Source organism: Oncorhynchus masou, chromosome 5 (genome assembly GCF_036934945.1).
Source record: "Oncorhynchus masou masou isolate Uvic2021 chromosome 5, UVic_Omas_1.1, whole genome shotgun sequence".
NCBI lineage: Eukaryota > Metazoa > Chordata > Actinopteri > Salmoniformes > Salmonidae > Oncorhynchus > Oncorhynchus masou.
In genome coordinates this window covers 39,774,287-39,797,655 of record NC_088216.1, presented here as the reverse complement: position 1 = coordinate 39,797,655, position 23,369 = coordinate 39,774,287, and the positions used below count along the sequence as shown (strand labels likewise).

Below are 23,369 nucleotides of genomic sequence, written 5' to 3'. Positions count from 1 at the left end.
TGGTCTGCTTGAAACATGTTGGTATTACAGACTCAGACAGGGAGAGGTTGAAAATGTCAGTGAACTTGCCAGTTGGTCATGGCATGCTCGGAGTACATGTCCTGGTAATCCGTGTGGCCCTGTGGCCTTGTGAATCTTGACCTGTTTAAAGTTCTTACTCACAACGGCTGCGGAGAGCGTGATCACACAGTTGTTCGGAACTGCTGATGTTCTCATGCATGTTTTAGTGTAACTTGCCTCTAATTTGGCTCGTCTGGTAGGCTTGTGACACTTGGCTGTGCTTCCCTTTGTAGTCTGTAATAGTCTGCAAGCCCTGCCACATCCAATGAGCATCGGAGCCGGTGTAGTACGATTCGATCTTAGTCTTGTTTTGAGGCTTTGCCTGTTTGATGGTTCCTCGGGAGGCCATAGCGGGATTTCTAATAAGCTTCCGGTTTAGAGTCCTGCTCTTTGAAAGTGGAGGCTCTAACCTTTAGTTCAGTGCGGATGTTGCCTGTAATTCATGGCTTCTGGTTGGGGTATGTACGTACAGTCACTGTGGGGATGACGTCATCGGTGCACTTATTGATGAAGCCAGTGACTGATGTGGTGTACTCCTCAATGCCATCAGAAGAATCCTGGAACATATTCCAGTCTGTGCTAGCAAAACAGTCCTGTAGCTTAGCATCTGCTCCATCTGACCACTTTTTTATTGACGGAGTCACTGGTGCTTCTAGCTTTAATTTTTGCTTGTATGCAGGAATCAGGACAATAGAATTATGATCAGATTTGCCAAATGGAGGGTGAGGGAGAGCTTTGTACGTGTCTCTGTGTGTGGAGTATAGGTGGTCTAGAGTTTTTTCCCTTTGGTTGCACATTTAAAACGGATTTATGTTTCCCTGCATTAAAGTCCTCGGCCAGAAGGAGCGCCACCTCTGGATGAGCATTTTCCTGTTTGCTTGTGGTTCTATACAGCTCATTGAGTGCGGTTTTAGTGCCAGCACTAATATTGGACGTTCACCAAAAAGATCAGTTCTAGTTGCTATCCAAACTGAGCATTTGCCCACTGACGTCGGTTATGACGACGAACTGCAGTCAGGTCAGGACCCTGGTAAGGATGACGAGCACGGAGATGAGCTACCCTTAGATGGTTTCTACAGAAATTCTTCAGTTGTGACTCGTCTCAGACCATCCCGCAGGTGAAGAAGCCAGATGTGGCAGTCCTGGGCACATGTGGTCTGCGGTTGTGAGGCCGGCTGGACGTACTGCCAAATTCTCTAAAACTACATCTGTGGAGAAATGAACATTCAATTCTCTGGCAACAGCTCTGGTGGACATTCCTGCTGTCAGCATAGAAATTGCACGCTCCCTCAAAACATGATACATCTGTGGCATTGTGTTGTGTGACAAAAATGGACATTTATTGTATGTTATTGTCCCCAGCACAAGGTGCAACTGTGTATTGATGTTTACTCAGCTTCTTGATATGCCACACCTGTCCGGGGGATTGACTATCTTGGAAAAGGAGAAATGCTCACAAACAAGGATGTAAACAGTGGTAGGCCACACAAGCTCAGAGAACCGGACTGCCGAGTGCTGAAGTGTGTAAAATTTGTCTGTCCTCGGTTGCAACACTCACTACAGCCTTCCAAACTGCCTCTGGAAGCAACGTCAGCACAATAACTGTTTGTTGGGAGCTTTATGAAATGGGTTTCCATGGCCGAGCAGCTGGGATGCAAAGCATCGGCTGGAGTGGTGTAAAGCTCACCGCCATTGGACTCTGGTGTAGTGGAAATGCATTCTCTGGAGTGGTGAATCACACTTCACCAACTGGTAGTCCGACAGACAAATCTGGGTTTGGCAGATGCCAGGAGAATGCTACCTGCCTGGATGCATAGTTGTTATAGAAATTCATATGATTTATATGTTTAAGGTAATGGTAAGATAATGACTAAATTATTTATAAGTTCAAATTAATGATAAGGCAATAACTAACAGTATTCCACCCTGTCACTGTATAATGGAGTGAAATTTGTTTGAATCATGAGACTATAATTAATATATGTATGTGCATAAGAAAAGAGGAACTGTTAACAGACAAGGAACTGTGGCAGACATCGTGTTACCACTGTGAAACTGATAACAGGGAAGGAGGTCTCCCCACTCAGGGAGGGGAGAAACCGTTAGGCTTGCAGTAGATTATGAACCATATTGAAGCAATGCATTTGTTGTAAAATTATTGTAAACAGCATTGACAGTGTTAGAGAGGAGGAGGGGCATTTACACCCCCTGGAATTATTCAAAGCTTAAGTGATAGTTGAGTTCAAAACATTGGGATAAAAATTATCACGTCAATAGTGCCAACTGTAAAGTTTGGTCACGGAGGAATAATGGTTTGGGCTGACTTTAATGGTTCGGTTTAGGCCCCTTAGTTCCAGCTAAGGGAAATCTTAGCATACAATGACATTCTAGATGGTTCTGTGCTTCCAAATTTGTTGCAACAGTTTGGCCCTTTCCTGTTTCAGCAGGGCAATGCCCCAGTCCACAAAGAGAAGTCCATACAGAAATGGTTTGTTGAGATCGGTGTGGAAGAACTTGACTGTCCTGCACAGAGCCCTGACCTCAACCACATTGAACACCTTTGGGATGAATTGGAATGACCAACATCAGTGCCAGACCTCACAAATGCTCTTGTGACTGAATGGAAGCAAGTCCCCACAGCAATGTTCCAATATCTAGTGGAAAGCCTTCCCAGAAGAGTGGAGGTTGTTATGGCAGTATAGCAGTAAAGTGGGGACCAACTACAGATTAAATGGCAATTATTTTGGAATGAGATTTTCGACGAGCAGGTGTCCACATACTTTTGGTCATGTAGTGTAGCTTAGAAACCAGTTAGCCGTCTAGGTCTAGTTGTTTTGTATTGCTTTGCATTGGTTGTTATTGCATTGGTTCTTATGTTATGTTGCCTTGACCCTTATCTGTTTAAGCTATAAGCTCTCTAGGTAGATAGCCAAGGAAGGCACTGAACCCCAAGCTGTCCCCACAAACCCAAGTGCTTGAAATGCCCTCCTCTACCTCATACTATTCCTCAACAGCGTCATAATTGACAGGTTAGTTCAGACAGAAACATGCTATGAAGACGTTTAATGTAATGGTTTATTTCTTTAGCAACCATCTCTAAACTCGTGGAGATCGTTTAAAAATGTGCATATTTTGTGTTTCTTCAAATGCATGTGTGACCTGTGATGGAATGGCATCAGACGTGAGTTGGCCTCGTTTTAAAGGAAGCTGACATATGTCCTGATCCAATATGTTTTCCACCTGATCACATCGATAATTTGAAATGTTGTTTCCCCCCATTGTATCATTTGGCGATGTGGCCCTGAAGGTGGTGCCTGCCACCCAGTCTCCATTGTTATACAGAATAGATGGAAGGGGAATGATATGCCCTTAACAATACAACCTGTATGTGCACGCTAAATAATAACACATAAGACCATTACTATAATGCAATCAACCTGTCCTATCAGTGCAGCACAGAAATGCCCTTATCCAGCTTGTGTGACAAAGGCATTTCCTAACAGACCTGCTAACTTTCTTTGCTGTTACTTTTAAGGTTGGAACCAACATGCAGTACCACCAGCAGGCAGAGAGGCAAGAACCGTTTTCTCGCCAGCTCAGGGACAAGCTACACTATTCACAACCCTATGTAATGTTCAATGTAACTGCTGGACTTTTGGAAACATTAAGACTTTTGGGGTATTAATGGAAGGGGTTTAAAATGTAAAAATAAAAGGAAATGTATGGTTTAAACTTCTCTTGAATGTTTATTTGTTTTAGCTGATAGTGATGATTTCTTAAGTTAGCCTCATTAAGATGTGTGTGTTATGAATGACCAAAAGGTGTCCGACTTTAAGAATAAATTCTTATTTAGAATGACGGCCAAACCCGGACGACGCAGGGCCAATTTTGCTCCGCCCTCAGGGACTGAAGTGACGCCTCTTGCACTGAGATGTAGTGCCTTAGACCGCTGCATTCATGTTTGTGTGTGTGTGTGTTAACTATTTAACTGTACTAGAATGCTTAAAAGGCAGCAAAAAATGTAAATATCGGCATAGTTTTTTTTGTCAAGACAAATATTGAATATATATGGGTGCATCCCTAGTTCTTAGATATCCTTCAACCTGCACTTATGGATTGACCTCCTCAATTTAAACCACAGGTTTTCAATGTGTTTCAAATCTGGAAACTAGTGCTGAGCGATAGGTGCTTTTTGAGGCTGGTTCAGTTTTGGTTCGATTTAAAAAAATAACTTTTTTATTATATTTTTCGGTTTCATATTTTTGGGGGACATTATGTGGGTTGAATGCTGTAACAAACCTGAATAAAACAATTAATAAAGGTCCCATGATGGTAGTGACTCCCCATTACTGTCGCCTCTTCACTGTTGACATTGAGACTGGTGTTTTGGGGGTACTCTTTAATGAAGCTGCCAGTTGTGGACTTGTAAGATGTCTGTTTCTCAAACTAGACACTAATGTAATTGTCCTCTTGCTCAGTTGTGCACCGGGGCCTCCCACTCTTTCTATTCTGGTTAGAGCCAGTCAAAAAGGAAATTTCGGTGTGATCCCACTGACACACACACACACACACACACACACTTTGCAGGTCCATCAACCCAATTAAATACCTCTCACACTGTTAACCTGTGGATCTTGGGAACCTTCATAAATCGGCAGAACATTTATAAACAATGTATTAACACTTCCTTTAGTGTCCTGTAATACGTTCTTTGAAGTGCAACACCTTCGGTCATTCATAACACATCCATAAAGACTATCGCGTGACAGTGTACTTACTGTACTTTAACTGACTTGCCTAGTTCAGGTTACACACACACAAGTTATTTTGTTGGCATTTATGTATGTCCCCATTACCAGTTAAACATAATCAAAACCTATTATTTCTTTCACTGTGCTGTTTCGTTCATTTGTTCAGTCGTTTCATTCTCAACCAGGATTTCATCATACATGTCAAGCAGTGAAGTTTCAGCTCTGTCTGTCCGTGGCCTCTCTTCCTCGGTGTGCACTGTCACTGTGTCCGTTTCCATCTTGTCCAGCTGTGTACAGTATGTACCATTTCACGTAAACCCTGTTTCTTGTCTGCATCGAAGTAGAGGTCCTAGTACCAAGCATCGAGCATGGTGGCGACACAGTAAAGAGGCTCAGAGAGAATGCCACTGAGTACTTTTGTAAGTTTTAACCCCACGGAATGTGTCGACAGTTTTGTCAAGCAGGCATTTCAATGCCACAACAGAAGGTTTCATGTCTGCTGCAGACGCAGTTGATTAGCTTATTTCTCGAGTCAGTTGTTCGAATGGCGCTTAGAGTGTGTTCATGTTTCCAAGTTTCAAACATGTTCTCAAATGCCATTGAGATGGCAGCAGCGGTATGAGAACCAGCACATTCTTGAGCGTGCAATATGGCTTTCCTCAGTACGAAATCCTCGTCGACCCCTACTCAGCATGCTCACGGGGCTGACATCGCTGGTCCAAATGTCAGTCGTGAAGCTAATAGCAGTGACGCCCAAAACAAGTAGCTCGTAGATTTAAGTTTCAACAATACTGTGTAACTCTGGTAGAGCAACATCTGAAAAATAGTGTGTACCAGGGCTCGACCAGTCGGCAAAAGGCAACATCAACCACGACAGAGGACAGTTGATTGTCAAGGGCAATGAATTCCATTATCTTGGCGTTAATGGATTTCGCCTTTGAGTTGTCTCGCTGAAATTGTCTTACTCTTTCAAATGACAGCTCAACCTGAACTTGTTTGCTTAGTATTTTTCTGCTTCTGTTCTGTGTAGCGCTGTATTTCGTGGCATCATTATGTTATCTACTTACGTTATATAGATATGCACGTCAGCTTTGACATCGATTTTGCACATCGGTGTTAAACTAGACATCGGGCCGATGCCAATGTTAGCCTTTTTAGCTAATATCGTATGTTTCTGATATGCTCAACGATATATTGTGTATCCCCACTAAGAACACAGCTCCTACCACTCCCTCTTTGTCAAGTTTTAATTGAACATTCCCCAAAGAATAACAGTTTGCTAACTCATTAGAATTATTAGCTCTGAAACCAAATTGCAGAGGGTGCAATGAGAAATCACTAGTGTTCAAATGATCCGTCAATTGCTCAGCAACTACCTTCTCTGCAGCCTTAGAAATGATTGGCAGAATACTTAGAATACTTATAGGTCTATAATTATTGATCATTAAAAAAAACTCCATTTATATCAGGGTGACAACATCTGACTTCGATTCCTTTGGGAATATACCTTGGTTTATGGATAAATTAATCAAATGTGTTATTGGGGAGGTTAAAATATCTTTGTTTTAAAGAACACGATCAAAACCACAGACACATTTGGCTTTAGTGGTTTTCAAGCTGCTTAAGATTTTGTTGAGTGAGTCTCGCATTGGGTGATACATACCATGCTCACTGTAAACTTTCACCCCCAGATCTTATACAGACTGAATAAAGAAATAGTTAAAAGTAGTGGCTATAGAGTAGCTATCCTCGATCAATCTTACATCAATTATCAGTTTTATATATTTTTCCAAATTTGTTTACAATCACCTTTCACCTAATTTGTGACGTTAATGAAAAATGGCTTTCGATTTTCTTGGAGATCGCCTTGTTTCTCAGCCCTCTGAAAATCATTCTCTCAATGTCTAGTCCAGTTCTATTTATACTTGGGATATTGTTTTTCAACAGGAACAATTTAAAAAATTGCTGTTGTGTCTTTAATTGAGATAGAGCTCAGAAGCTTTTTTCCTGATCCTGTGACCTGACCAGGAAACACTCGTGGCCCTAGCTATGATTGGATAAGCAGTAATTGTTCACCATTCAGTTTTCGATGGAGAAAAATTGACTTACACTAGAAGTCTTCACGGGTCCACCAAACCCAAAATTCCAAGATCTGACCCGGGACCCAATTCTGACCTTTGTCTCGGATCTGGGTCGGGTCTGATATATTGCCACGGATCTCAGGAATGTGCAATTAAAATGTATTTACTGACTGGACCTGATTAGACCCGTCCTCTGTTCCTTTAATGTGTGAGGTGATGAGAACTGTGCAAGCTTTTTATCAGTGTAAGCGAATTGCAACTCAATAAAAAGTAGGCCTATAGCTTAGGCTGGCCAGCTGTCCAGCTGAAACTGGTATCCGACACTCACGTTTACGTGCACCTGCTGCTGATGAGAGAGGAGGCGGGAGAAGGGCAAACTGACAGCCGCAACCAATCACAGAAACATAATCCATAAATGGCAGTTCCCAAGTCAGGACTGGCAGCCATTTCTAGCATACGAAGGAGTTTCACAGTCAAATTGGTTCCAAAAACCCTTCTATGGATTATATGTATAAGGCAACAATGCAACAAGCTGTTTTATATTTGGCGCGTGTGCTACCCAAGTTGCGGCCTTCCTGACTGTAGGTCTATGTGCTAGTGATAAAACTGAACCCACAGCAAAAAAAATGAGAGCTATTGAACGTTTGTTTTTTTATATTAATGTCATACAGTGAACGACTACACTTTTAGGCCTATGCATGCAATGCCTTGATGCATTTAGCGCTCAAATCTGTCATCTGAACGGTGAGGTTGACAAGTATTGTTTTAGGGAAGTAAAAACGATTAAAATAGGCTATAACGTTTTGCATATGCTACACATCGAAACACAAGGAATTGTTTTTTTGTACTTTGTTATAGGTTGTTAAGGACACGTAATGTGTGTTGAAAACACATTTGGCCAATATCCCTTGTTTGTTGATGGCACTGGCTGCGCCAGGTCTGAGGTTTCTTTCTCTCTCTCTCTACCCTCGGATCTGAAAGAGTCTATCGGATCCGAACGGGCACGGGTCTGTTTTCCACAGGCTTTTTCAGAAATAGGTCTGCCTGTACTTGGGTCCATTCGGAACAGGCCTGTGCGATTGAATGAACCTTAATAACAACAGCATATTTCCCTCCTAAATGGTACCGTGTGAAGATGAGCCTTTAGAAATGGAACAAGATAACTGTAAAAAAAAAACAACACATTCACACATACACATTCACAACACAAACTGTTGTTTACTCACCGTTTTTGTCAGCGCGGCAGAAAATCTGAAAGAAAAGGGAAAACATTTAGGTATTGATTTTAACAAAGCGTCAAAATAGGGTTTCTTGCAAGGCTATTTCAAATTGAGGTAGTTCATCATAAAAGACAGTTCCCAGAGACTGTGATATCCTCTTGTGTTAATGGAGCATTTGAGGGTAGGCTATTAATTGAAATATATATTGTGACAAGGAAACAAGCATGCAGAGAAATGCGTACATCCACTTATCCACACATTTATTCATAGTCATAGGATCTCTTGTAAAACAAATCAAATCTAACTCAATCCAAAGAGCATAAAACAACACTAACATGTGACAAGCAATTGCTCAATCTGATTTCTCCATCACTTGGGATAAAAAAAATAAAAAATAAAAAAGTGAAGAGTAATGACCTTTGACATCAGGATCCATCCCTAGCTCAACCTACAGCGTATTAATAAGCTGCCTCCAACTATCATCTTGCAGAAGTCAACAACCTCAGGGTATTCAACTAGCCTATGACCCCTACTCTCAATGTTTATTTGCTTATAGCCCCAGACCAGTCAGTTGTGACAAATAGTGTGACCACATATCTAACACAATTGTTTTTCTATTTTGGATGCATTTGTCTGTGCTAGACAAGCTGACAAGTGCAAAGTTATGCCATTGTGTTTACTGTAAATTATAGAAATACAGTTGAAGTCGAAAGTTTACAAACTTTGGATGAAGTCATTAAAACTAGTTTTTCAACCACTCCACAAATTTCTTGTTAAAAAACTATAGTTTTGGCAAGTCGGTCTGGATATTTACTTTGTGCATGACACAAGTCATTTTTCCAACAATTGTTCACAGACAGATTATTTCACATGATCATAATTCCAGTGGATCAGAAGTTTACATACACTAAGTTGACAATTGCTTCAAACAGCTTGGAAAATTCCAGGAAATTATGTCATGGCTTTAGAAGCTTCATTTGAGTCAATTGGAGGTGTACCTGTGGATGTATTTCAAGGCCTACCTTCAAACCCAGTGCCTCTTTGCTTGACATCATGGGAAAATCAAAAAACATCAGCCAAGACCTAATTTTTTTTTATTGTAGACCTCCACAAGTCTGGTTAATCCTTGGGAGCAATTTCCAAACGCCTGAAGGTACCACGTTCATCTGTACAAACAATAGTACGCAAGTATAAACACCATGGGACCATGCAGCCGTCAGACCGCTCAGGAAGGAGACACGTTCTGTCTCCTAGAGATGAATGTACTTTGGTGCGAAAAGTGCAAATCAATCCCGGAACAACAGCAAAGGACCTTGTGAAGATGCTGGAGGAAACAGGTAAAAAAGTATATATATCCACGGTAAAACGAGTCCCATATCGACACAACCCGAAAGGCTGCTCAGCAAGGAAGAAGCCACTGCTCCAAAAACCGCCATAAAAAAAGCCAGAATACGGTTTGCAACTGCACATGGGGACAAAGAGCATACTTTTTGGAGAAATGCCCTCTGGTCTGATGAAACAAAAATAGAACTGTTTTGCCATCATGACCATCGTTATGTTTGGAGAAAAAAGGGGGATGCTTGCAAGCTGAAGAAAACCATCCCAACCGTGAAGCACGGGGTGGCAGCATCATGTTGTGGGGGTGCTTTGCTGCAGGAGAGATTTGTGCACTTCACAAAATATCATCATGAGGATGGAAAATTATGTGGATATATTGAAGCAACATCTCAAGACAACAGTCAGGAAGTTACAGCTTGGTCTTCCAAATGGACAATGACCGCAAGCATACTTCCAACGTTGTTGCAAAATGGCTTTAAGGGCAACAAAGTCAAGGTTTTGGAGTGGCCATCACAAAGCCCTGACCTCAATCCTATAGAAAATGTGTGGGCAGAACTGAAAAAACACGTGCGAGCAAGGAGGCCTACACACCTCACAGGCTCTGTCAGGAGGAATGGGCCAAAATTCACCCAACTTATTGTGGGAAGCTTGTGGAAGGCTACCCGAAATTTTTGACCCAAGTTCAACAATTAAAAGGCAATGCTACCAATTACTAATTGAGTGTATGTACACTTCTGACCCACTGGGAATGTGATGAAAGAAATAAAAGCTGAAATAAATCCTTCTCTCCAATTACTCTGACATTTCACATTCTTAAAATGGAGTGGGGATCCTAACTGACCTAAGACAGGGAATTCTTACTATGATTAAATGTCAGGAATTGTGAAAAACAGATGTAATTGGTAAGGTGTACGTAAACTTTCGAATTCAACTGTATATTCCCATGATTAATTTTGCTTGTTTTAATGACATATTTGAAAACATCTATTTTACACTTCAACGAACAACAACAAAAAATGAACATTGAATGTAACATCTTAGCTTTCCTGTTTTCCTTTTGAAATGAAAGAAAATGTATTAAAAGAAACCCATTATATCTCTAATTGGACCAACACATTCTCTTATCTGTCTAAATATTATTTACTTGGCATTTCCTTCTAGATGGCAGTGAGGAAGGCTCAGTTGCATGGCCCCATATTTTGCTAAAGTGTTTTGAGAGGATAATGCATCATTTACAATGTGCAGATAAAGGTCAGCCTTGCATCCCAGAGCGTCTCTGTTTCGAGTGGCACGTTGGAAGGTGTTCAACTAGTCGGAACCTCGAGTCCTACTGACACTGTTCTCTATGAGGGGAAGGAGACTGGTGCCCAAGTGACTGCCTGAGGATGATTTCCCTCGTCGTAACTTCCTGTTATTCAGTGTACGGAAACGCACGCACGATCGCACAGTTAGGCACGCGCGCACTACTATTTAGCCTTGTAATATATTCATATCACAAAGAGCTCATCCACTTATCAACTGAAAGAATTAGCTAAACATTCTCTAACGCTATATTTGTGTTGTTTATCTCGAGAGCGATAGAAAATCAAATCAAAGTTCATCAGTTGGCATTGTCAGGCAAGAGCGCATGCATCTCAATAAATCAATATTCTGAAATGCACAATACATTTTCAAAGACGATATATTTTTATCTAAGCGCATTCATTATTCTTCCTCTGGTTAGTGCATGGTGAGAGAGAGGGTCACATAAATAACATATGATCCCAACTCACTGTGATAAAACAAACAAAGAAACAAGGAATCCAATTAAAAGTAGGCAGTAAAAACCTCAACGGAGCTTCTGTGTCACGTTCTGACCTTTATTTCCTTTGTTTTTGTATTTATTTAGTATGGTCAGGGCGTGAGTTGGGGTGGGCAGTGTATGTTTGTTTTTCTATGATTTGGGGAATTGTATGTTTCGGCCTAGTATGGTTCTCAATCAGAGGCAGGTGTCATTATTTGTCTCTGATTGAGAATCATACTTAGGTAGCCTGGGTTTCACTGTTTGTTTGTGGGTGATTGTCTATGTTAGTTGCTTGTGTCAGCACAGGTCTCATTTATAGCTTCACGGTCGTTATTTGTTTATTGTTTTTGTATAGTTTGTATTCAGTGTTCAGTGCTTTCTTTTATTAAATATTCATCATGAACACATACCACACCGCATTTTGGTCCTCCGATCCTTCTCGCCTCTCCTCTTTCAGATGAAGAGGAGGACGACCGTGACATTCGGAGTGTTATATGAATAAGACATCCACAAATGAACAGATCCAAACTCACTGTGATGATCAAGGAACACATAAACCAACAAACAAGGGATGCTGTAAAAACTACACAATAGAAGCCACTATGTCACTTTAGTGTGCGAGTATTCAAGGTTACTGTAAAAGCCGATGTAAACAGCAGTCTATCTAAGGAGCTTTTCCATTATTGCTTCAGATCTTGATTTGTGTCAAGCTTTGCAGAAACATTGCTGCTGCTTATAACCATCTAAGATGTGCCAAATAAATGATCTCTAACTAAGGGCTCCAGCTATACATTTGGTTTGCTAACTTACTAGCTAAGTGGCTAGCTTGCGAGATCAAGCTTCTTTGTTACAGCAGAGACAATCAATCCCATCCAGGATCAAGATCCTTGGTGCCTAAAAATGTTGTGTCCAAAAAAACTAAACATTTTTCAAATACTTTTTTAGGTTTGGAGAGCAATAGCGCCCCTTGTGTGCACTGTCAGTAATATCACATACCCCAGTATGGTACAGGAACGGTATGAAGGTATGAAAATCTGGATACTGCCCAACCCTAGTGATACCGCCCAACAAACGCACACACAGTCTTGTACAGCTAACTTTGTGGAGTGACACAATTCAGTGCCAATCAAAATCATATTTTCCCTAACCCCTAACCTGTACTCTTACCCTAACTAGGGATGCACGATATATCAGTGAACATATTGGAATTGGCCGATATTAGCTAAAAATGCCAACATCGGTAACGGACGATATCTAGTTTAATGCCGATGTGTAAAACTGATGTTAAAGCCGACGTGCATACCTATATAACGAAGGGACATGACGTAATGACGCCACGTAAAATGTTGCACTACACGTGCAACACAGCATTCTGAAACTAGCCCACAATGTCTGCTTTTGGGATCAAGCAGTCAACAAGTCAAGCAGTCATTTCAAAGAGTAACAAAAAAGGCAAGACAATGGAATTTCATTGCCCTGACAATCAACCGTTCTCTGTCGTGGGTGATGTTGGCTTTGCTGACTGGTCGAGCACCGGTTAACACTACCAAGTGCGTTATTGTTCCTATGTCGCCCTACCAGAGTTACACAGTAATAACGTCACTGTTATTAGCTTCACAACATTTTATTGTTTTATTTCACCTTTATTTAACCAGGTAGGCTAGTTGAGAACAAGTTCTCATTTAGAACTGCGACCTGGCCAAGATAAAGCATAGCATTGTGAACAGACAACACAGAGTTACACATGGAGTAAACAATAAACAAGTCAAATAACACAGTAGAAAAAAAGAGTCTATATACATTGTGTGCAAAAGGCATGAAGAGATAGGCAAATAATTACAATTTAACAGATTAACACTGGAGTGATAAATGAGCAGATGGTCATGTGCAGGAAGATATACTGCTGTGCAAAAGAGCAGAAAAGTAAATAAATAAAAACAGTATGGGGATGTGGTATGTAAATACATACTATGGAACGCCGTTTGGGTCTTTGCGTGTCAACAAAGATACAGTAGCACTGTCAAAGCTGTACAAAAAAAGTCAGCAAACAAGCAAACACCGGCCACAAACGATGTGTTTACAATAACGCGTAGGTAATAAAGAATAATTTGTTCGACCGCAACTTCTGGGGTTGCTAGCTTTAGTTTGGTACCTAGCTAGCACCAATACAACCAGCCTGAAAACAATGACCAGTAGAAACTGCAGGCATTTTCATTATTCTTAGCAATGACTTAGGAGTCTATCTAAGGAGCTTTTCCATTATTGCTTCAGATCTTGACTTGTGTCAAGCTTTGCAGAAACATTGCTGCTGCTTATAACCATCTAAGATGTGCCAAATAAATGATCTCTAACTAAGGGCTCCAGCTATACATTTGGTTTGCTAACTTACTAGCTAAGTGGCTAGCTTGTGAAGATCAAGCTTCTTTGTTACAGCAGAGACAATCAATCCCATCCAGGATCAAGATATGGTGCCTAAAAAGTGTGTCCAAAAAACGAAACATTTTTCAAATACTTTTTTAGGTTTGGAGAGCAATAGCGCCCCTTGTGTGCACTGTCAGTAATATCACATACCCCAGTATGGTACAGGAATGGTATGAAGGTATGAAAATCTGGATACTGCCCAACCCTAGTGATACCGCCCAACAAACGCACAATTCAGTGCCACAATTCAGTGCCATTCAAAATCATATTTTCCCTAACCCCTAACCTGTACTCTTACCCTAACTAGGGATGCACGATATATCAGTGAACATATTGGAATTGGCCGATATTAGCTAAAAATGCCAACATCGGTAACGGACGATATCTAGTTTAATGCCGATGTGTAAAACTGATGTTAAAGCCACGTGCATACCTATATTTGAAGGGACATGACGTAATGACGCCACGTAAAATGTTGCACTACACGTGCAACACAGCATTCTGGAACTAGCCCACAATGTCTGCTTTTGGGATCAAGCAGTCAACAAGTCAAGCAGTCATTTCAAAGAGTAACAAAAAAGGCAAGACAATGGAATTTCATTGCCCTGACAATCAACCGTTCTCTGTCGTGGGTGATGTTGGCTTTGCTGACTGGTCGAGCACCGGTTAACACTACCAAGTGCGTTATTTTTCCTATTTACATTTACATTTAAGTCATTTAGCAGACGCTCTTATCCAGAGCGACTTACAAATTGGGAGTAAGTATTAGCTAGGTTGCCACTTGTTGTTCACCTATTGAAGTTGAACTTTAGTTCATGAAAATAAATAGCTTGCCAGCTACTTAACCCTGTTGCCCAAAGCTAACATTATATGCAGCCAGCTAGATTCATCTGGCTTTTGAGGCTCGACCAGACCGGGTTATGTGTTGTGAAGCTAGCCACAATAAGGATTTGGCACAATAGTGGAATTTGCAGGTTGCCTTCAAAATAAAAGTATGTAATTGAAAGTGATGCAAATGAACACAAATAGTAGAATTATGCTATACTTTTATTTTGAAGGTGTTGGGTTCTGAGAATATGAAATGTTACTTATTCATGTCACTGATGGAGTGCTAAGGTTTAGAGGGTCTACACCAGAAGTTAAGGAGGAAGGTATATAGTGGGTGCAACTAAGCTTGGAATGTGTTGAGTGCAGGGAAGCGATTACATGTGACAAGCATTGATAAGGGGAGACGGGTGGAGATCTTAGAAACTAACAATGTCACTGAGGGAGAGAGGGTAATGTATAATGTTTACATTATGTCAGGATATGTTATTGTTAGCCATCGGGGATCCTCTGGGTGGAGAAGAGACACAGTCTGGTATCAATAACCATGACAGCCTTGAGTTGAGAAGGAGTGAGCACTTTGGGTTAGAGGTCAGGTCAGATGAAGTGAGGAAGAATAGATATCACTAAGGTTCTGTCCAATCACAGGGATGCATTGGCTGTTTGGTTGTGGAGGAGGAGACTTAGCCTAGGAGAAAGGGTTAAATATCAGTGCTTGTGTTGAATGTGTTTTTGTTGTTGTCTGAATTACAGCTGTAACGACCCTTTGGGAAGAATTAAACATGGTTAAAGCTTCTCTAGTGTCCGTGAGTTATTTACTCTGAAAAATTAGAACCTAACAAAGGCTAACTGCAAAGTCCACTATTGTGGCTAATCCTTATTGTGGCTAGCTTCACATAGAAGGGTCCGACCACCATTAATCAAATAAGAACGGTCTTATAAATTAGGGTTATTTTAGATGATGACACGTAACTATATCACCTAGCTGTATAGTTAGCTAGCTAACTATATAGCTAGTCAAACAGATTGTCATTTTGCTATGTTTTTGGGGAAGAACATTGTTTGCATTCATGAGCTAGCTAGCTTTTTTTTAAATGACCAGCACTGTAGGTGCACAAGACAACTTCACTAGCATCATAGCATACGTATCGATGAATCGTTGTGACGTATGAAATACGAGTGGTAGTGTAATTAATGTGTAATAACTACTTAAAAAAATGTATGATTGCGTTAAATGTTTTGTGTGACGTGCAGTCATATTCAGGTCCTGATTGGTCAACAAACTTATTTGACACGTCAAATAGTGCTATTTGAAACGTCAGTGTTATTTGACACGTCGAATAGTTTTAAATAGTGTCTTTTTTGACAGGCAAAGACCCAAACGGCGTTCCATAGAAATCCTGGTTGAGAATGAAACGACTGAACGACTGAACAACGAAACAGCACAGCAAGTGAAAGAAATAGGTTTTAATTATGTTTTACTGGTAATGGGGACATAAGTAAAGCCAACAAAATACATTTTTGGTCAGTGTGGTGTGTTTGTGTGTGTAACCTTTATTTAACTAGGCAAGTCAGTTAAGAATGAATTGTTATCTACAATGACGGCCTACCCCGACTAAATCCAGACGACGCTGGGCCAATTGTGCGCCCCTTATGGGACTCCCAATCACGTCCGGATGTGATACAGCCTGGATTCGAACGAGGGACTGTAGTGATGCCTCTTGCACAGAGATGCAGTGCCTTAGACCGCTGTGTCCATGTGTGTGTGTTAACTATTTAACTGTACTAGAATGCATAAAAAGGTCGCTAAAATTTTAAATATTGGTTATCGGTATTGTTTTATTTTTTTTACAAGGAAAATATCAAATATCGGTATCAGCCAAAAATGTAATATTGGTGCATCACTAACCCTAACCCAAAAACCTAACCTCAACCCTAGCTCCTAACCCTAACAAAATGTCCCCAGTTGGTCAAATTTTTGTTTGTTTACTATTCTTGTTAAACACACACACACACACAGCGGTTGAGTTCAATTCATGTTTGTCAAATATCATATCAGGAGTCAATGAGTGCAGCAAGGTGTGGTGGAGATATGGGCACTTAACCTCAATTGAATGTTTGTGTTGGTTACAGTAGGTTGATAATGGTGTCTTTAGCCACAATATGGCAAGATGTATTTATCATTAATTTTTAAAACAAGATGCTTACAAAACAAGTAACTTAATCTCCGTGATGATTGATTATAAATACATAGAGGTTCACTGGTTTTTAACACCATTAGCCCATAGTTCGACTATGCATAATAGTTTTTCTGCATGCTTTCAAGGGTGGGTATAATTTGTGTTACGTTCCAACAGTAATCTGTTCCAAAAACTTCGTAAATAACAAGGTTGTAAACAAACAACGCATACAAAGTTGTATAGCGGGAGAATAAGATACCAGGTAGGGAGGGAGTGGACAAATTGGTTGAGTTTTTCACTCACGTTTATTCTGAAAAATGTTTGTCCTCACTCTGGTAGCCTACGTACAAACATTAAGATTAAGCTACGTGGTGAGTTGATGCCTAATCGGCAACTAGTTAGCTAGGGTAATTGATCATGCTACTTTGTATGCGTTGTTTGTTGGCATCCTTGTTATTTACGAAGTTATTGGAACAGATTCCCGTTGGAACGTTCCACAAATTATACCAACCCCCAAAATTAACATACATCAACCATAGGCAAATAAAGAATTTCAAAAGCGTGATTGTTTCTGACAGCAGTATGCAGAGCTTTCAGAGAGAATATGTGACTACTTACATCTTTGAAAATTGGAAGTCCATTAACAGGGCTATGCAGTGGCTGCGGTTGTTCCTGCTGAGAGCGAAGATGCTTATTTTTCGCCGACTGAAGGCACATAGTGATCATCTTTGTGCACGCCAACATCTTGATGTGGAAGATGTATAGCCGACTTGTAGACAGACACCTGCTCGTTGGAAAGTGTAGCCTTTTGACTATGGGTTCAAAAGTGTCGCCCTGCCCTGTTAAACCGAAGCAACAGTGCTGCAACAGTGATGTTGATCTGCAACCGTACTCCAGTAGTGATGTTGCTCTTCAACTTTCTGCGGTAGGTAACCCCACCTTCTGGAGCGCCGATTGGTCAAAATCTTTGTTGCGCATCCCTGCTAGGCAAGAGGAGGAAAAGATACAACGTGGCGCAATAATAACATTATTTTACAATATAAATGGTAGAAAGTGCTAGAATAGGTGAATTTCAAACATTAGAAGCGAATAAATCGATAGAGCTACAATAAGGATGTTGATATGAAGGAAATAAAAATTGGCCTCCCGCTACCTGGAGGTTAAAGGTAGACTCAGCGAAATGAGCAGATAATGGTCCTGTTTGAGAGAATCAAAACTGTGATGTATCATGGGTAAGTTGATGTGACTGATCTACAAATAATAATGAGTAGTTATTTATGATGCAAGCTTTTTTTTACTGGGTAAAGTTCAAGATGCCATTGACCTTAACAAGGGCCCCAGGACCAGTGGAAACAAAATAGCCCCATAACATCAAAGATCCACCACCATATTTTACAGTAGGTCAAATGTAGATGCTAAACCCACCACTGGGGTATGTGGCCAAAGAGCTCTATTTGACCTACTGTAAAATATGGTGGTGGGTCTTTGATGTTATGGGACTATTTTGTTTCCACTGGTCCTGGGGCCCTTGTTAAGGTCAATGGCATCATGAACTTTACCCAGTAAAAAAAGCTTGCATCATAAATAACTACTCATTATTATTTGTAGATCAGTCACATCAACTTACCCATGATACATCACAGTTTTGATTCTCTCAAACAGGACCATTATCTGCCATTATTTTGCTACCACTGGTCCTGGGACCCATGTTAAGGTCAACCTCATAAACCTTTAGGCAAAAACCCGGTTGTCTCTGCCAGGAGGCTGACATTTGGCTGCAAGTGAATCATCTAGAAAGACAGTAACCCCAAGCACACATATTGAAAATTATTGAAAACAGGGGTGTTAGTAATTTTTTATTACTTGTTTAACAAAATCTTTCTCTGAGTAATTGTATTAGTATAAAATAATATTAGTTCCAATTTTTTTGGAGCATACAATATAGCTCACTATTTTAATTTTCATACTTTATACAGTCATTTATACAGTGTGTTAATACTTTCTCACCCCACTATAGATGTCTCAGAGGTTTGTTGGGCCAGACATTGCCATCTGCTGATGATAGGCTAGCCCAGAGATGAGAAAAATATATATTTTTCTCACGCACACACACACGCACACACACGCACACACACGCACACACACACACACACACACACACACACACACACACACACACACACACACACACACACACACACACACACACACACACACACACACACACACACACACACACACACACAGTATAGGCTATGGATAACAATACATTGTAGATAATAACATAGAACATATTATTTGTGTTCTAATATATAATATTTTTTAATTCTCACATATGCACCCCAACCTGTGCAGGGGAGAGCTTTCGTCACCAAAGGTCCAGTGCAGAGTTTGTGATTTGTGTACTCTTATGAATATGTATTACTGTAATCCTGTTTCAAACAAGCAAAACCCAGACTCTAGTTAATAAATAAATGTTGCTTGTTTAACATTTTTTATTTTATCTTGTTTTTGCTCCCATAAGATTTAGTTTCCATGTGTAAAAATATTTTGTTTTATTTTCATTTTGGAAGTGAATCTCTAATTTCTAGAAATTCTCATTTATCATGTAAAAAAAACGTGGCCTACTAGCTACGTTGTTGCTCACGTCGCCTTACATTGGTCACATGACACAGATGGTTCCCAAGCGGTCTTCCCTTGTTAACATAGCCACAAAGTCATGATTATGGCTAATCCCCGCCCATTTATCAAATGTGTCTTCTTAAAATCAGATATTAAACCGAACCCTAACTTCATGTCCAACCCTAACCCTAACCTGTTTTTCAACAACAACAAATGAGTACAATCTTTGTTAATTATATCATAAATAGGACTGGTGGAGTTGTCACACATGCAGCTAACTAAAATATATGGAAATGTCTGCTTTATCCAAAATTACAACCAAACTAATTACAGCATTACTTCAGAAATGGAGGAAAAGTAAGGAACTTGTCTGTCGGCCCTGCATTAAAAACCAAAATTGGTTAAAGAAAATTCTGATAAATAAGTAAGTAAACCAGTTCCATTTAAGGAGCAAAAATTGACAGCTGTGCCATATAGATTGAAAAATAGTTTGGAAGAGATTTTCGATGTACTGATTCCATGGCACATGGTTTATGAACTGATTGTAATGGCTGTCTGTGGAAGAAGGTGAAGACCAATGCTCAGCGTGGTACATGTTAATCGTTTTAATAAAGTAAACTGAACACTGAATACCAAAACAACAAAGAAACAACCGGAACAGTTCTGTCTGGTGTAGACACACAAAGACTAAAAACAACCACCCACAAAACACAATCGAAAACAGGCTACCTTAATATGATTCTCAATCAGGGACAACGATTGACAGCTGCCTGTGATTGAGAACCATACCAGGCCAAACACAGAAATAGAAAATCATAGAAAAACTAACATAGACAACCCACCCAACTCACACCTTGTCCATACTAAAACAAAGACATAACAAAAGAACTAAGGTCAGAACCTGACACTGATACACAAAACGCTGGATTCAAAACATCACATTTTTCAATTTAAATTATTATACAAATTCTTGCAACCAAATAGAATGTTATATATTTGGGGGATACAACCATCCCAGCTCTGCAGAGTTTGCTGCAAAGAGAAATAATCCTTTATTTTGGTACTGTCTATATGTAACCTGTTTTTGGTTGCAGGTCCAGGAATGGCTGAAGAATTGCAACATAGTCAATCGATCAATAATATTATAATACTTTTAGCAAAAATCTTTAATTTACAATCTGTAGATACTATGAGAAGAGAAAGGTTCAGAACTTTTGTGAAACATCACAGCACAGTTGAAAAATATATGGCAAATAGAAATAAAATTGTATGGTGTTAAGAGATAGATGGGAGGGGTTGAGTGGAGCTGAAGTTTGGGACTTAAAAGATGACCAATGTAAAAAAATATACTGTGTCCGTAAAATGTATATAGGTTCAGAACTTTTGTGAAACAGCACAGTTAAAAATATATGGCAAATAGAAATCCCACTGGATGGTGTTCAGAGATAGATGGGAGGGATTGAGGGTAGTTGAAGCGTGGGATTAAAAACAAACAAAAGATAACTATTGTAAAATACATTGTGTCCGTAAAATGTATATAGCATGTATTAGCTGGAAGTAGAAGCTTAATTAAAGTGTTGTTGTCTGTTAGTTTACTCCAATTAGGGGATGGGTGGTGGGGTTTGTGGAAAATAATAAGGACAATATATTTATATGCTGTATATATTTACAAAAAAATATATGGGGGATTGGAAATGATGCAGACAATTACATTGATGGAAGCTACAATCTATCTGAAATATTAAAGCTGATCTACCCCCCCCCCCTCCCCCCAAAAAACACATTTTTTAAAAATAATAATGCTTGCCTAACCTAATGCCTAACCCTAACCTTAAATTGTGGGTGTGCAATCTGACTTTGTGGCTGTGTTATCTAGTCGAAACAAAGCCTGAGCTCTGCTCAACTCCATTGGTGGAGTTCATCAGAAACTTCCTTTACCATGGAGTTAACTTCATATGGCTGCAGGGGCAATATTGAGTAGCTTGGATGAAAGGTGCCCATTGTAAACAGCCAGCTCCTCAGTCTCAGTTGCTAATATATGCATATTATAATTAGTATTGGATAGAAAACACTCTAAAGTTTCCAAAACTGTCAAAATATTGTCTGTGAGTATAACAGAACTGATATTGCAGGCGAAAATCAAGGCAGGAAGTGACTTCTAGTTTGAAAACTCCATGTTCCATAGCCTCCCTTTGCTCCATTTAAAGGGATATGAACCAGATTCCTTTTCCTATCGCTTCCTCAAGGTGTCAATAGTCTTCAGACATAGTTTTAGGCTTTTATTTCGAAAAATGAGCCAGAACGATAACATCGCTTCAAGTGGTCACATGAGTTTTGCTTGCGGAACAGAATTTGGACAGCCATTGTTTTGCCCTCTTCTACTGTGAAAGACATTTGCGGTTGATACTGTATATTTTCGATTATATATTTTAAAAACAACCTGAGGATTGATTATAAAAAACATTTGACATGTTTCTGTGGACATAATGGAAACTATTTGGAATGTTCGTATGCATTGTCGTGACCGCTCTTTCCTGTGGATTTCTGAACATAACGCGACAAACAAACAGAGGTATTTTGGATATAAAAATTATCTTTATGGAACAAACGGAACATTTGTTGTGTAGCTGGGATTCTCGTGAGTGATAACATCCGAAGATCATCAAAGGTAAACGATTAACTTGATTGCTTTTCTGATTTTCGTGACCGAGCTACCTGATGTTAAGTGTTTTATCGTGCGATCGATAAACTTACACAAACTCTTGTATTACTTTCGCTGTAATGCATAATTTCAAAATCTGACACGACACTGCACTTATGATTTCATGATTATAAATATTTATAGTAATATTTATTGTATGTACCGCTATGCTATTCAGCGGTTGTTGATGACACTTATCCCGATATGGGGATTGCAGCCATAACAGGTTTTAACTTGAGTCAGCTAGTGGAAACCTAGCTCTCTAACACTTCCCAGTGGGGTTTTCAGAGATTAGCTTCGCCAACAGCTGTCTCCATGTGAACTACAATGTCCTGATGTCCTAGTCATGTCTGAAACCTTGCTTAGGAAGGCCACCTAAAATTCAGAAATTTCCATCCCCAACTACAACATTTCCCGACAAGATAGAACTGCCAAAGGGGGCGAAGTTGCAATCTACTGTTCTGTCATACTATCCAGGTCTGTGCCCAAACAATTCGAGCTTCTACTTTTATAAATCCATCTTTCCAGAAATACGTCTCTCACCGTTGCCACTTGTTATAGACCCCCTTCAGCCTCCAGCTGTGCCCTGGACACCATATGTGAATTGATTGCCCCCCATCTATCTTCAGAGTTCGTACTGTTAGGTGACCTAAACTGGGATATGATTAACACCCCGGCTGTCCTACAATCTAAGGTAGATTCCCTCAATCTCACACAAATTATCAAGGAACCTACCAGGTACAACCCTACATCTATAACCAAGTGCACCCTCATAGATATCATCCTGAACAACTTGCCCTTTAAATACAACTCTGCTGTCTTCAACCAGGATCTCAGCGATCAATGCCGCATTGCCTGTATCTGTAATGGGTCAAACAACCACCCCTCATCACTGTCAAACGCTCCCTAAAACACTTCAGCGAGCTGGCCTTTTTAATCAACCTGGCTTGGGTATCCTGGAAGGATATTAACCTCATCCCATCAGTAGAGGATGCCTTCCTCTTTAAAGTGCTTCCTCATCATCTTAAATAAGCATTCCTCATTCAAACAATGTAGAACTAAGAACAGATATAGCCGTTGATTCACCCCAGACTTGACTGCCCTTGATCAGCACAAAAAAATCATGTGGCATATTGCATTAGCACCGAACAGCCTCCGCGATATGCAACTTTTCAGGGAAGTCAAGGAAGTCCTATCTGACACAGTCAGAGCACCTCCTCCCAGCTGCCCACTGCACTGAGGCTAGGAAACACTGTCACCACTGATAAATCTACGATAATCGACCATTTCAATAAGCATTTTTCTACGGCTGGCCATGCTTTCCACCTGGCTACACCTACCCTGGCCAACAGCTCTGCACCCCCACAGCAACATGCCCAATTCCCCC

The 23,369-nt window shown here is 40.2% G+C and overlaps 1 protein-coding gene across 1 annotated transcript in view; it reads right to left on the bottom strand.

Annotated features, from left to right (window-relative positions):
* Nucleotides 1-17,557, bottom strand: part of LOC135526743 (N-terminal EF-hand calcium-binding protein 1-like) — a 54,191-nt gene extending 36,634 nt beyond the window's left edge. The window contains exons 1-2 of the mRNA XM_064955367.1: nt 17,278-17,557; nt 8,119-8,143 (exon numbers count right to left, since the gene is read on the bottom strand). Coding sequence (XP_064811439.1) covers nt 8,119-8,143; nt 17,278-17,403 — 151 coding nt within the window. The 5' untranslated portion in view covers nt 17,404-17,557. The remainder of the gene's footprint in view (nt 1-8,118; nt 8,144-17,277) is intronic.
* Nucleotides 17,558-23,369: the final 5,812 nt, after the last annotated feature.